This window comes from Salvelinus namaycush, chromosome 19 (assembly GCF_016432855.1).
Source record: "Salvelinus namaycush isolate Seneca chromosome 19, SaNama_1.0, whole genome shotgun sequence".
NCBI lineage: Eukaryota > Metazoa > Chordata > Actinopteri > Salmoniformes > Salmonidae > Salvelinus > Salvelinus namaycush.
This window is the reverse complement of record NC_052325.1, coordinates 22,778,543-22,791,365: the sequence shown is the minus strand read 5'-3', so window position 1 is coordinate 22,791,365 and position 12,823 is coordinate 22,778,543. Positions and strand designations below refer to the sequence as shown.

Sequence of the window (12,823 nt, the reverse complement as noted above, 5' to 3'; positions counted from 1 at the left end):
GATGAAGAAGGCAGATGTGAGGCCACCGCTGGAACTGTCAATAATTAACTTGTCCATAGCCTCTCCTATTTAGCCTAGTGCTTTAAAAGTAAATAATTGGTCAGTAAATGTGAGGAAATCATGGGCATGTGTATTTCTAAAGCAGACAGAGGAATAGCTGTTTAATATAATAAACACTGATGACAAAAGGAAGCAAAATATTACAAATTCTCACATGAAAACACTGCAACAGGTAAATAATACTGATTTGTTTCACCATCCCCAAAACAAGGGGGCTCATAAACCTGTATTGTATAACTACAAATGTCCACCTCTAGTAATACTATTTAACATCTACAGCATCGTGGTGTTCTCTTGCACAACAAACGCTTTGTTTCACTTTAATAGTATTATTAAACAAATGTCACCTCCCTTAGTAACACAATAGGGCTTTTGTCTGAAGAACTGAGGAAAGGAATCATCACTGGGCAGAATGAAAACAATTGAGGCCTGATAACCAGTACCATGTGGCTATAAAATAACTACCAGCTATTTCTAAATGACAATAGGTGCAGGAATAGAATAGGTATTGATCTTATGCCAATGAATGAAAATGCACACTAATGATGACATCCTGAACAGATCAGTGAACAATAGATTTAAGCACCAATCAGACAATACATTTATAGCCCTGATGTACATATCTAGAGAAGGTTCAGTATGTTACCCAGGCAACCCTGTGGCTTGGCAGTCCGGTATATGGAAATAAATAAAACTCACCCATGCAATTACTGTACAAATAATCTTCTCCGGGCCTGAACTCAAACACCCCTAGTTTTACAACTATCCCAGAAAGAGGTCTGTTTGAATAATATTACTGAACGCTGCAAGGCCCTGGACAGTAGCACCAACAAACAGCGAGTGTGTATTTATCCGCCTGGTACATTTCCATCCAGCTGGGTGTGTTTGAGACAACGGGGGAGGAGCTGGTGGCAGGAAAGGGAATACCTAGTCAGCTGCACTACAATGTATTCAACCCAATGTAGCTGTGCGTTTGGCCCGTGTCACCTTGAGCCGGAGTAGGTTAGATGTTACACGTCAGAGGATGAGGAGATAAATAAAGTTGTATTGAACGGAGGTGTTTGGGGGAGGGGGTCCCAAAACATGGGGTCACGTTCCAACAACCAGGTGTGTAGTTGGTCAGAGTTCAAGCCAGTGGTCTGTGTGTGTCTGCATGGAAGCTTCTTCCTGGTTCCCCCAGTCACTGTGGAGATGTCCTATGCTTTCTGCTGGTCACAGTTGTGTGAATGTGTGTGTGTGTTCTTTCTCATCATATGACAAGGTGCTGTGTGAACGATGAGATGTGATGTGTGAATCTGGACTAATAAGTGCACGAACAAAAGTGTCTCTACAGCTTGCTTTTCCCAACAAAATGTATAAAAATGGAAATAACACCATCTCAAAATTGTAAATATGGCCACATAATAATTTTAAAAAAGTGCCAAGTTTTGCTTTTCTAGTCTTCTTGGTTAGGGAAGCGATTAGAGGGATAGATGGGGGGTGTATATATGTGTGTGTCCATTTCAGGGGTCACATGCAGGTCACCTCTGCCGCCCCGTCATCGTGCTCGAAGCCCCCCTCTAGGTGGGACAGGGTGCTGGGGTACCCCCCTCCGAAGACAGGGAACCCCCCGATACCCCCAGCGGTGGTGGACAACTCCATATTGGGGGGTGTTAGGGGGCTGCCCACACCTTGACTCACAGAGTGAGTGGACACGTCGCTCTGAATGGACCCAGCCTTGGAGAGGACAGAGAGGGTAGGATAAGAGGAACTTCTCTATGCAGTAACGCTAAACATTGTGCAAATAAATCATAGGTCATTCAAATATCTCGTAAAAGCAACATGCAAATCTAATGCAGCACAGATGTGTGTAACAGCAACTAGCTCTGTCTCACTTCAGAATTAGACATTTCGAAGTTGAGTGTAAGGTTAAATTCAGGCATTATAGTGTAGCAATTTAAAACCTCTTAAGGATCTCTACAGATCGGTTTCCCACCCTCGGGACGGTTGAGCTAAAGTGCGCTAATGTGATTAGCATGAAGTAAGTAACAAGAACATTTACCAGGACATAAACTAATCTAACTGCACTGTCCAATGTGCAGTAGCTATTAGTGAATGAATACCATGCTATTATTTGAGGAGAGTGCACAGTTATTAACTTATAGTTATTAATAAACCAATTAGGCACATGTGGGAAGTCTTGATACAACATTTTGAACAGAAATGCAATGGTTCTTTGGATCAGTGTATAACTTTGCACATACACTGCTGCCATCTAGTGGGAAATCTATATTGTGCCTGGGCTTGCATTTCAAAGATGACAAAAAAGTAGTTTTTTTCTTTATCCTTTACCAGATCTAATGTGTTATTCTCCTAGATTAATTTCACGTTTCTCCTTTCAAATGGTATCAATAATATGCATATCCTTGCTTCAGGTCCTGAGCTACAGGTAGTTAGATTTGGGTATGTTATTTTAGGCGAAAATTGAATAAAAAGGGTCAGATTCTTATTAATACAATTCATTGATTTGTATGATACATCTCACTTTGCTTTCATTTTCCACTTCCCTTTATCATATAAAAAAATCCACAGGGGGGCAGTAGTCACATAGAACAAAACACTACAACAGGAAAGCTGCTAACTGAAACCAAGCCCTCACATGGTTGCTCTGTGGTATTGAAGAGGTCTTGATTGGTCTCTGTAGGAACACCACATGCTTGGTTGCCAGGTTACCATCACTAGACAAACACACAACATTACAAAAGTTTATGAAGGAAAACAGTCAAATAAGGCATGATGACCCGGGCTACAAAATGGACGAGTTTGTTCTGGACCATCAGGCAGTGGTGTAAATTAAGTGAAAATATTTAAAAGTACTACTTAAGTAGATTTTGGGGGTATCTGTACTTTACTATGTATATTTGACAACTTTTACTTCACTACATTCCTAAAGAAAATTATATACTTTTTACTCCATACAATTTCCTTGACACCCAAATGTACTCGTTACATTTTGAATGCTTAGCAGGACAGGAAAATTATCAAATTCACACACTTATCAAGAGAACATCCCTGGTCATCCCTACTGCCTCTGATCTGAAGGACTCACTAAACACATGCTTCGTTTGTAAATGGTGTCTGAGTGTTGGAGTGTGCCTCTGGCTATCCCTAAATTCAAATAAACAAGAAAATGATGCCGTCTGGTTTGCTTAATATAAGGAATTTGAAATGATTTACACCTACTTTTGATACTTAAGTATATTTCAAACCAAACACTTTTAGACTTTTACTCAAGTTGTATTTTACTTGGTGACTTTTACTTGAGTCATTTTCTATTAAGGTATCTTCACTTTTACTCAAGAATGAAAATTGGGTACTTTTTCCACCACTGCCATCAGGCAACACACAAAACATTGAAGTGCAATGTCAGGTTCATCACTTGAGTACAGAGACTTGAGCCAAGACTGGTCCAACAACATTAATATCAAAATGTCCATCAATTATGTGTGTTACCTGTCATAGCGGATGATATGTGTGGGCAGGACACAGGTGAGCAGCCAGCCGAACTCAGCCAGTGTGTGAAGGAGTGGCCCGTAATCTGTCTTCACATCAGAACCCTACACAGCACAACAATGTCACACACTGGATAGAGGTAATTGTTGAATGTTTTCTACACTTGTTTATCCATCTTCTTGTGTTACCATTAGGGTTGTTGACACACAATCTCCACCCCCCCCCCCCCCCACACACACACCCGATGCTAATCTCCCCCCACACAAACAGACATAATTCTAATCTCCCCCAACACAGACACAATGCTAATCTCCCCCACCACACAATGCTAATCTCCCCCACCACACAGTCATAATGCTAATCTCCCCCACCACACACACACACAATGCTAATCCCCCCCACACACACATAATGCTAATCTCCCCACCACACAGTCATAATGCTAATCTCCCCCACCACACACACATAATGCTAATCTCTCCCCCCACACACACACGGTGCTAATCTCTCCCCCCACACACACACGGTGCTAATCTCTCCCCCCACACACACACACACACGTAATGCTAACCTATCTCTCCCTACAGGATCTTCCCTAGGGAATATCTACTGCAACACATTCACCTGTCCTCACTGACTGACCCACGCATGCACACACACACGGCTCTCTGACCTCGATGACGGTCCACTGCTCCACTACGATAGTATCATTGGCAGGAGGGGCAGTGCTTCTCTCCTCATAGACAAACAGCCCCTCTAGTGACCTGGGCACGGGCTCACCTGACAACACGCACACACACACAGTAAACTATACTGAACAAAAATATAAACGCAACATGTAACAACTTCCAAGAGTTACAGTTCATGTAAGGAAATCAGTCAGTTTAAATAAATAAATTAGGCCCTAATCTATGGATTTCACATGACTGGGAATACAGATATACATCTGTTGCTCACAGATACCTTAAACAAAATAATTGTAGGGGTGTGGATCAGAAAACCAGTCAGTATTTGGTGTGACTACCATTTGCCTCATGCAGCGCAACATCTCTTTCACATAGTTGATCAGGCTGTTGATTGTGTCGTACACATCAATCCAGAGCATTCCAAATATGCTCAAAGAGTAACATGTCTAGTTAGAATGCAGGCCATGGAAGAACTGTGTCATTTTCAGCTTCCAGGAATTGTTTACAGATCCTTGCGATATGGGGCTTTGCATTATGCTGAAACATGAGGTGATGACGCCGGATGAATGGCTCGACAGGATCTCATCACGGTATCATTAAAATTACCACCAATATAATGCAATTTTGTTTGTTGTCCGTAGCTTATGCCTGCCCATACCATAACCCCACCATGGGGCACTCTGTTCACAATGTTGACATCAGCAAACCGCTCACCTACACGACGCCATACAAGTAGTCTGGGGATGTGAAGCCGGTTGGACGTACTGCCAAATTCTCTAAAACGACATTGGAGGCGGCTTATGTTAGAGAAATTAACATTACATTTTCTGGCAACAGCTATGGTGGACATTCGTACATTAAAATCAAATAAAATTGTTATGTCACATGCGCCGAATACAACAACCGTGAAATGCTTACTTACACGCCCTTAACCAACAAGGCAGTTAAAAATATTTACTAAATAAACTAAAGTAAAAAATAAAATGAAAAGTAACACAAAATAACAATACCAAGGCTATATACTGGGGGTACCGTTACCAAGTAGCCATTTGATTAATTGTTCAGCAGTCTTATGGCTTAGGGGTAGAAGCTGTTAGCAGAGAGAACAGTCTATGACTTGGGTGGCTGCAGTCTAACAATTTTTTGGGCCTTTCTCTGACACGCCTAGTATAGAGGTCATGGATGGCAGGAAGCACTGCCTTCTGTAGCGCCTTATGGTCAGATGCTGAGTAGTTGCCATACCAGGCGGTGATGCAACCGGTCAGGATGCTCTCGATAGTGTAGCTGTAAAAAAAAAAATAAAAAAAAAATGAGAATCTGGGGACCCATGCCAAATCTTAAAAGATTCCTGAGGGGGGAATAGGCATTGTCGTGCCCTCTTCACGACTGTCTTAGTGTGTTAGGACCATGATAGTTTGTTGGTGACGTGGACACCAAGGAACTTGAACTACTCGACCCGCTCCACAACAGCCCCATCAGGAAGTCCAGGCTCCAGTTGCATAGAGAGGTGTTTAGTCCCAGGGTCTTTATGTTGAATGTTGACCTGTTTAAAGGTCTTGCTCATATCGTCGACGGAGAGCGTGATCACACAGTCGTCCAGAACAGCTGGTGCTCTCATGCATGCTTCAGTGTTGTTTGCCTCGATGCAAACATAAAAGGCATTTAAGCCCATCTGGTAGGCTCGTGTCACTAGGCAGCTCGCGGCTGGGTTTCCCTTTTACAGACTACAGAGTTTGTAAGCCCTGCCACATCCGACGAGCCTCAGAGCCGGTATAGTAGGATTCAATCTTAGTCCTGTATTGACGCTTTGCTTGTTTGATGGTTCGTCTGAGGGCATAGCGGAATTTCTGCCAATTGCACACCCTCAAAACTTGAGACATCTGTGGCATTGTGTTGTGTGACAAAACTGCACAATTTAGAGTGGGCTTTTATTGTCCCCAGGACAAGGTGCAGCTGTGTAATGATCATGCTGTTTAATCAGCTTCTTGATATGCCACTCCTGTCAGGTGGATGGATTATCTTGGCAAAGGAGAAATGCTTACTAACAGGGATGTAAACAAATTTGGGCGAAATAAGCTTTTTGTGTGTATGAAACATGTCATATCTTTTATTTCAGCTCATGAAACATGGGACCAACACTTTACTTGTTGTGCTTATATTTTTGTTCAGTGTATCAACACACAACGCATATCAACCAGAAAACATAAAAATCATACATAATCTGAGTTACACGAATGTAATCGGTGGACAGACGTGCGTCACCAGATACCTTGTGTGATGTATTGTTGTCTCTACCTTCTTGCCCTTTGTGCTGTTGTCTGTGCCCAATAATGTTTATACCATGTTGTGTTGTTATCATGCTGTCTTAGGTCTCTCTTTATGTAGTGTTGTGTTGTCTCGTTGTGATGCGTGTTTTGTCCTATATTTATATTGTATTTATATTGTATTTTTTTAAATCCCAGGCCCCTGTCCCCGCAGGAGGCCTTTTGCCTTTTGATAGGCCGTCATTGTAAATAAGAATTTTTTCTTAACTGACTTGCCTAGTTAAGGTATTTTATTTAACAGTAGCTGTTGAACTGCAACGTGAACAATGCTCTGCGAGGAAGTGAATTCTAGTCAGTACTGAAAGTATGTCATTGGCATGACAATGAGCTAGTTAAAGACATGAAGTAGGCTGTATGTGAGCGAGAGACCCCCGTGTGCTATATTCTCAGGCCCCAGATGTCTACAAATGATGTGGATTTTATGCTGCCAGTCTATGGTGCAACAAGAAGCCAGGTTGGGAAGAGAGCTCCAAATATAGCCACAGTGGAAGAAGAGGGAGGGGGGGAAAGAAAAGGAGGAGGGAGAGAGAAGGGAGAAAGGGGGGAGGGAGTGAGGAGGAGAGAGCATGAAGAGGGAGAAGGAGGATAGAGCAGGAGGAGGGATAGAAGGGAGAGGACAAGGGAGAGAAGGAGCAGGGACTGGGAAACAGGAAGTGACTGATCCGTGGGACGAAGGAAGCGGGGAGACAAAACACAACAGATTTCTGAAAAGACAATAATGGATAGAGTAGCAGAATGAGAGAAGGATGATTGAGAAAGATGTGGATTCACGAGAGATGGATGAGGACAAATTGTTCTTAATCTCTCTTTAATCCCATCCTCTCTTCCAGAGAAGTAAACTGTAATAGGATGTTGGCCTATCATTGCTAGAGACCTTACAACTCCTAGGCAAGATGTCACAGCATGCATGTTGTTTTTGCTTTCTAAGCCTGATGTGGCTGTCACTACAGAAGAGTTATACATGCCACTACTACACAGTAGTTCCTAGGCTTGTTTTCTCGGAGTACGATTGCTGATCTAAGTTTAGTTGTATCTTGTGAATCATAATGAATAAGATCACGTGTATGAGGGGGGCACGGATGTACATGCATCTTACATTCACCTTAGAAGTCTCTCTATCTTAGTATTTGACAGTACCTTTGGGTGTGTCCCAGTACACAAACGAGTCCACCAATGACCAGCCTTTGCGGTAGTAGGCTGCAGTCAGCTCCAGCCAATCGGCCTCCAGTGAGCTGACCATCTGACCCTTCCTGGACACGCGCATGGACAGTGCCCCCTGGTGGTACTGGCAGGTCAGAGCGTCCAGCAGAGCACAGCCTGGTGCCCACGAGTGGAAAAACACCAGCAACCTCAGGTCTGAGAGATGGGGAGGAGGTAAGGATGGAGAGAGAGATGCTCAACAAAGAGCAGGAACCAGACTTAATCAAATAAATTGGAAATACAGACATTGTCATACTACCTGAAACATGGTATAAAGGAGACGGACCCACTGGCTGCCCTCTAGGTTACAGAGAGCTGGTAGTCCCATCCACCAAACTACCAGGTGTAAAACAGGGAAGAGACTCAGGGGGTATGCTAACGAGGTAAGAGCAGACCTAACCCACTCTATTAAATTAGTCAACACAGGAACGTTTTACATCTGGCTAGAAATTAAAAAGGAAATGATCTCAACAGAGAAAAATGTCCTTGTGAGCTACCCATATCCCCCCACTAGAATCCCCAAACTTTAATGAAGACAGCTTCTCCATCCTGGAGGGGGGGGGGGGGGGGGTGTCAGTCATTTCCAGGCCCAGGGACATGTACTAGTCTGTGGCGACCTAAATGCCAGAGCTGGACAAGAACCTGACACTTAACACACAGGGGGACAAACACCTGCCTGGAGGTGACAGCATTCCCTCCCTCATATGCCCCCCTAGACACAACAACATAATCAACAAAAATGGGTCACAACTCCTGCAGCTCTGTCAGACGTTTGGTATGTACATAGTCAATGGTAGGCTTCGAGGGGACTACTATGGTGGGTACACCTATAGCTCATCTTTTGACAGTAGTACTGTAGACTACTTTATCACTGACCTCAACCCAGAGTCTCTTGGGGGTGTCAGTGGACTGACTGAATGCTCTATCAGATCACAGCAAAATCACACTACTTGAACAGAGCAATGTTCAATCATGAGGCATCAAAGCCAAAGGAACTGAATATTAAGAAATTCTATAGATGGAAGGAAAATAGTGTGGAAAACAATTAAGCAACAAATTCAACCCCTTCTTGAAAATTTCCTGGAGAAAAGGTTTCACTGTAATAGTGAAGGTGTAAACTTAGCAGTAGAAAACCTAAATAGTATATTTGACCTTTCAGCTTCCCTATCAAATCTAAAAATTTCAAGCAGACAACCTAAGAACATTAACAACTATGACAAATGGTTTGATGAAGAATGCAAAAACCTAAGAAAGAAATTGAGAAACGTATCCAACCACAAACAGAGGCGCAGAAAACTTGAGCCTACACCGTCACTATGGTGAATCACTAAAACACAGAAATACACCACGGAAAAAGAACAGCACGTCAGAAATCAGCTAAATGTAATTGAAGAATCCATAGAATCTAACCACTTCTGGGAAAATCTAAACAAACAACACGAAGAGTTCTATCCAAAACAGAGATGTATGGATAAACCACTTCTCCAATCTTTTTGGCTCTATAACAAAGAACAAACAGCAAAAACCTATACAAGATCTAATATAAATCTTAGAATCAACTATTAAAGACTATCAGAACCCACTGGATTCTCCAACTACATTAAATGAACTATAGGACAAAATAGAAACCCTCCAATCCAAAAAGGCCTGTGGTGTCAATGTTATCCTAAATTAAATGATAAAATATACTGACCACAAATTCCAATTGGCTATACTTGAACATCATCCTCAGCTCTGGCATCTTCCCCAATATTTACAACCAGGGACTGATCACCCCAATCCACAAAAGTGGAGACAAATTTGACCCCAATAACTACTGTGAGATATGCATCAAGAGCAACCTTGGGAAAATCCTCTGCATTATCATTAACAGCAGACTTGTACATTTCCTCAGCCAAAACAATGTACTGAGCAAATGTCAAATTGGCTTTTTATCAAATGACCGTACAACAGACCACGTATTCACCCTGCACACCCTAATTGACAAACAAACAATCCAAAACAAAAGTGAAGTCTTCTCATGCTTTGTTAATTACAAAATTGATACAAATTTATATACTATACAAATTGATTGAAAATATACAACATTATGAAATCCATGTACACAAACAACGGTGTGCGGTTAAAATTGACCTAAAAAATATATAAAAAATCCACAGGACCAGGGGGTGAGACAGGGATGCAGCTTAAGCCCCATCCTCTTCAACATATATACAGTTGAAGTCGGAAGTTTACATACACCTTAGCCAAATACATTTAAACTCAGTTTTTCACAATTCCTAAAATTCAATCCTAGTAAATATTCCCTGGTTTAGGTCAGTTAGGATTACCACTTTATTTTAAGAATGTGAAATGTCAGAATAATAGTAGAGAGAATTATTTATTTCTCTCATCACATGCCCAGTGGGTCAGAAGTTTACATACACTCAATTAGTATTTGGTAGCATTGCCTTTAAATTGTTTAACTTGGGTCAAACGTTTTGTGTAACCTTCCACAAGATTCCCACAATAAGTTGGGTGAATTTTGGCCCATTCCTCCTGACAGAGCTGGTGTAAGTTAGTCAGGTTTGTAGGCCTCCTTGCTCACACACACACTTTTTCAGTTCTGCCCACAAATGGTCTATAGGATTGAAGTCAGTGCTTTGTGATGGCCACTTTAATACCTTGACTTTGTTGTCCTTAAGCCATTTTGCCACAACTTTGGAAGTATGCTTGGGGTCATTGTCCATTTGGAAGACCCATTTGCGACCAACCTTTAACTTCCTGACTGATGTCTTGAGATGTTGCTTCAATATAGCCACAATTTTCCGGCCTCCTGATGCCATCTATTTTGTGAAGTGCACCAGTCCCTCCTGCAGCAAAGCACCCCCACAACATGATGCTGCCACCCCCGTGCTTCACGGTTGGGATGGTGTTCTTTGGCTTGCAAGCCTCCCCCTTTTTCCTCCAAACATAACGATGGTCATTATGGCCAAACAGTTCTATTTTTGTTTCATCAGACCAGAGGACATTTCTCCAAAAAGTATGATCTTTGTCCCCATGTGCAATTGCAAACCGTAGTCTGGCTTTTTTTAATGGCGGTTTTGGAGCAGTGGCTTCTTCCTTGCCGAGCGGCCTTTCAGGTTATGTCAGTATGGGACTTGTTTTACTGTGGATTTAGATACTTTTGTACCCGTTTCCTTCAGCATCTTCACAAGGTCCTTTGCTGTTGTTCTGGGATTGATTTGCACTTTTCGCACTAAAGTACGTTCATCTCTAGGAGACAGAACGCGTCTCCTTCCTGAGCAGTATGATGGCTGCGTGGTCCCATGGTATTTATACTTGCGTACTATTGTTTGTACAGATGAATGTGGTACTTTCAGGCGTTTGGAAATTGCTCCCAAGGATGAACCAGACTTGTGGTCTACATCTTTTTTTCTGAGGTCTTGGCTGATTTCTTTTGATTTCCCCATGATGTCAAGCAAAGAGGCACTGAGTTTGAAGGTAGGCCTTGAAATACATCCACAGGTGCAACTCCTATCAGAAGCTTTTAAAGCCATGACACATTTTCTGGAATTTTCCAAGCTGTTTAAAGACAGTCAATTTAGTGTATGTAAACTTCTGACCCACTGGAATTGTGATACAATGAATTATAAGTGAAATAATCCATCTGTAAACAATTGTTGGAAAAATTACTTGTGTCATGCACAAAGTAGATGTCCTAACTGACTTGCCAAAACTATAGTTTGTTTACAAGAAATTTGTGGAGTGGTTGAAAAACGAGTTTTAATGACTCCAACCTAAGTGTATGTAAACTTCCGACTTCAACTGTATCAACGAATTGGCGAGGGCACTAGAAAAGTCTGCAGCAGCCGGCCTCACCCTACTGGAATCTGAAGCCAAATGTCTACTGTTTGCTGATGAACTGGTGCGTCTGTCCCCAACCAAGGAGGGCCTACAGCAGCACCTAGATCTTCTGCACAGATTATGTCAGACCTAGGCCCTGACAGTAAATCGCAGTAAGACAAAAATAATGGTGTTCCAAAAAAGGACCAGTTGCCATGACCATGAATACAAATTCCATCTAGACACCGTTGCCCTAGAGCACACAAAAAAACTATACATACCTCGGCCTAAACATCAGCGCCACAGGTAACTTAGGATCTGGCTAAAAATACTTGAATCAGTTATAGAACCCATTGCCCTTTATGGTTGTGAGGTCTGGGGTCCGCTCACCAACCATGAATTCACAAAATGAGACAAACACCAAATTAAGACTCTGCATGCAGAATTCTGCTAAAATATCCTCTGTGTACAACGTGTACACTCCGTGTACAAATCCAGAAAAGAGCCATTTAATTTGACAACCACCTAAAAGGAAGCGATTCCAAAACCTTCCATAACAAAGCCATCACCTACAGATAAATTAACTGGGTGAAGAGCCCATAAGCAAGCTGGTCCAGGGGCTCTGTTCACACCCCACAGAGCCCCAGGACAGCAACACAATTAGACCCAACCAAATCATTAGAAAACAAAAAGATCATTACTTGACACATTGGAAAGAATTTATTTTAAAAAACTGAGCAAACTAGAATACTATTTGGCCCTAAACAGAGAGTACACAGTGGCAGAATACCTGACCACCGTGACTGACCCAAAATTAAGAAAATCTGACTATGTTCAGACTCAGTGAGCATAGCCTTGCTATTGAGAAAGGCCGCCGTAGGCAGACCTGGCTCTCAAGAAAAGACAGGCTATGTGCACACTGTCCACAAAATGAGGTGGAAACTGAGCTGCACTTCCTAACCTCCTGCCAAATGTATGACCATATTAGAGACATCTTTACCTCAGATTACACTGACCCACAAAGAATTTGAAAACAAATCCAATTTTGCTGAACTCCCAAATATATATATACACATATTGGGTGAAATACCATAGTGTGCAATCACAGCAGCAAGATCTGTGACCTGTTACCACAAGAAAAGGTCAACCAGTGAAGAACAAACACCACTGTAAATACAACCTATATTTATGTTTATTTATTCTATTTGCACCTCATTACAACACTGTATAAAGATA

The 12,823-nt window shown here is 42.1% G+C and overlaps 1 protein-coding gene across 1 annotated transcript in view; it reads right to left on the bottom strand.

The window, feature by feature from the left end:
- Nucleotides 1-187: 187 nt before the first annotated feature.
- LOC120064228 (raftlin-2-like) overlaps nt 188-12,823 on the bottom strand; it is a 38,749-nt gene continuing 26,113 nt past the window's right edge. Inside the window, exons 4-8 of the mRNA XM_039014659.1 lie at nt 7,700-7,918; nt 4,226-4,332; nt 3,553-3,656; nt 2,699-2,777; nt 188-1,776 (exon numbers count right to left, since the gene is read on the bottom strand). Coding sequence (XP_038870587.1) covers nt 1,570-1,776; nt 2,699-2,777; nt 3,553-3,656; nt 4,226-4,332; nt 7,700-7,918 — 716 coding nt within the window. The 3' untranslated portion in view covers nt 188-1,569. The remainder of the gene's footprint in view (nt 1,777-2,698; nt 2,778-3,552; nt 3,657-4,225; nt 4,333-7,699; nt 7,919-12,823) is intronic.